Genomic DNA, 2,220 nt, shown 5'->3' with positions numbered 1-2,220 from the left:
GTGGGGGGTCCCGAAACAAAACAGGATTTCCTTCTAGCGAACAAAATAAAATATTTTAGATCTTTTATATAAAATGTATGTAGTATACATACACGTGTATTCTCACAGCTGAGAAGAGCGTTGACGGCTGACAATAGTGACATTATATGTCATGGCTTCACGAATGGTAAGTGACATTGATTGGAGTGAGGTCAAAAAGCAAAATTTCCCCGTGTTCTGGTACATAGGTGGTCACACCTGAAAAATTAAAGATTGGAGTCAAACTCATTTTCTCTCTTGTTAGTCCTGGTGGCAAAGTTCTGTTTCAACTATATAATAATATATTTCTATAACAATTTAAAACGTTTCTCCCATTACAAATCCTAAATTTGAAATTGATTTGAGAGAGAGAGAGAGAGAGAGAGAGAGAGAGAGAGAGAGAGGGGAGAGAGAGAGAGGGAGAGAGAGAGGGAGAGAGAGAGAGAGAGAGAGAGAGGGGGGGGGAGAGAGAGAGAGAGAGAGAGAGAGAGAGAGAGAGAGAGAGAGAGAGAGAGAGAGAGAGATTTGGATAGTAAGTTCAACAGGAATTAAAAAATTTGTTCTATTTTTAGCCATCAAGGGTAACAGTAATATCAGCTCATTGCCATCATTGTCGTTGTGCCGTCTTTATTATTAACAGTATCATCATTGACATACAATGAACATGTGTCTATGTATTATTATTGTCTTCATTATTAAAGTCAAGCTATTGTTGTTTTCGAATTATTCATATTCAACTCAATTTAGATCTATTAAGCTGAATGATATCGATGATTTCAAATAATGATACATGCATTAGTATTAGTATTAGACCACTATACTCACCGCACAGTAGATCTGCCTTTGACGGCAGACTTGAGATTTTCCAGTAGGTTGAGGAGTTTCCACTGAGGCCGTTGATACTTTCGATGGAGTAGCCGAGGTTTTGATAGTAAGTGGCTGTGAAACTGGAAGGCAAAATGACAAGTAAATTAAATTTCACGTAGTAATTTTGTTACAGAGTTGGTGACGTTTTCATTCTTTTCCGCTTACGTGTCTGTGGCGTCGGTGGTCAAGTGGTCAGGCTGTTGGGCTGGCAACCAAAAAGTCGTGGGTTCGAACCCCGCCAGGTGTCCCACGTTGAGTCCTTAACAAAGGCACTTTTCACGAATGTTCCCTATGGGTTCTCGGCTATAGGCCGCGGAAGATCTTGTCAGTTTGCTAGTGTTTGAACTTTTCACTGGCCTCTTGCAGTTTAGTATTATGCTTCACGGGAAGCGGAGAATGATAACGAGTGTTAGTCTAGTAGTAGTAGTAGTAGTAGTAGTAGTAGTAGTAGTAGTAGTAGTAGTAGTAGCAGAAGTAGGAGTAGTAGTAGTAGTAGGAGGAGCAGCAGCAGCAGCAGCAGCAAAGACGCATGTAGTGCTCTGTCTAACAAGGAGCAAAAGTTTGTTTCTCTGTAGAGCTTGTGATTTAGATGAAATCGTGCTTGTACAATTAAACCTGTATACAGTACATTAGGTTACCCAGGATCAAGGATCTACCTCTGCATCGTTTAACTTCAATTTTGCCTGCGAGACCTATATGTCCAAGGCTGTTATGTCTGTTCAAGTGTCACAAAAACTGCACTTGTCTTTATCAGTAAGAGGCACACGTGGGCTTCTTCAAGTAATCTAATACCTCATTTAATTTCTTTTCTTCCTAGAATTTCTCAGCAGTCTCTTAAGAAACCATATTTTATCTGTTGTTTCTATTTCATTTTTACCTAAGAATGTAATGAGACATAAATCAATAACTAACGTTTCATGCCTCAATGGGTAGGACTACAGTCCAGTACGTACAATAATGTATTTTTCATGTAACATGGTCGCAATATCTTTGGAATTTAATTGAGAAAGAAAGGTAAGGAAAGTTTGAGGCAAAAAGAAGAGAGAATGAATATAGTAATATTCCTGAGAGAGAGGGGGAGAAAGAGAGAGAGAGAGAGAGAGAGAGAGAGAGAGAGAGAGAGAGAGAGAGAGAGAGAGAGAGAGAGAGAGAGAGCGAGAGTGAGAGAGAGAGGGGGGGGGGCACAGAGACACTGGGGACTGGGGGAAGAGATATTTGAGTACGAATGCGTTCAATAATTATTTACAATAGAATCTATATTTTTCAAAATAGGTGAAACAAAAAAGAAAAAGGGGGGTTTTTTTTTTTTGAGGGGGGGGGGGGGGGGGGGGGGGG

The 2,220-nt window shown here is 40.1% G+C and overlaps 1 protein-coding gene across 1 annotated transcript in view; it reads right to left on the bottom strand.

Annotated features, from left to right (window-relative positions):
- Positions 1-51: 51 nt before the first annotated feature.
- Positions 52-2,220, bottom strand: part of LOC101856929 — a gene marked incomplete in the record, with an annotated part of 6,444 nt that continues 4,275 nt past the window's right edge. The window contains 2 exon segments of the mRNA XM_013088518.1: positions 52-237; positions 844-965. Of these exon segments, the coding sequence (XP_012943972.1) occupies positions 158-237; positions 844-965 (202 nt within the window).

The sequence above is a fragment of the Aplysia californica genome, unplaced genomic scaffold, assembly GCF_000002075.1.
Source record: "Aplysia californica isolate F4 #8 unplaced genomic scaffold, AplCal3.0 scaffold00755, whole genome shotgun sequence".
Classification (NCBI taxonomy): domain Eukaryota; kingdom Metazoa; phylum Mollusca; class Gastropoda; order Aplysiida; family Aplysiidae; genus Aplysia; species Aplysia californica.
The sequence above is the reverse complement of the archived record's forward strand: the minus strand, read 5'-3'. Positions and strand labels throughout refer to the sequence as shown.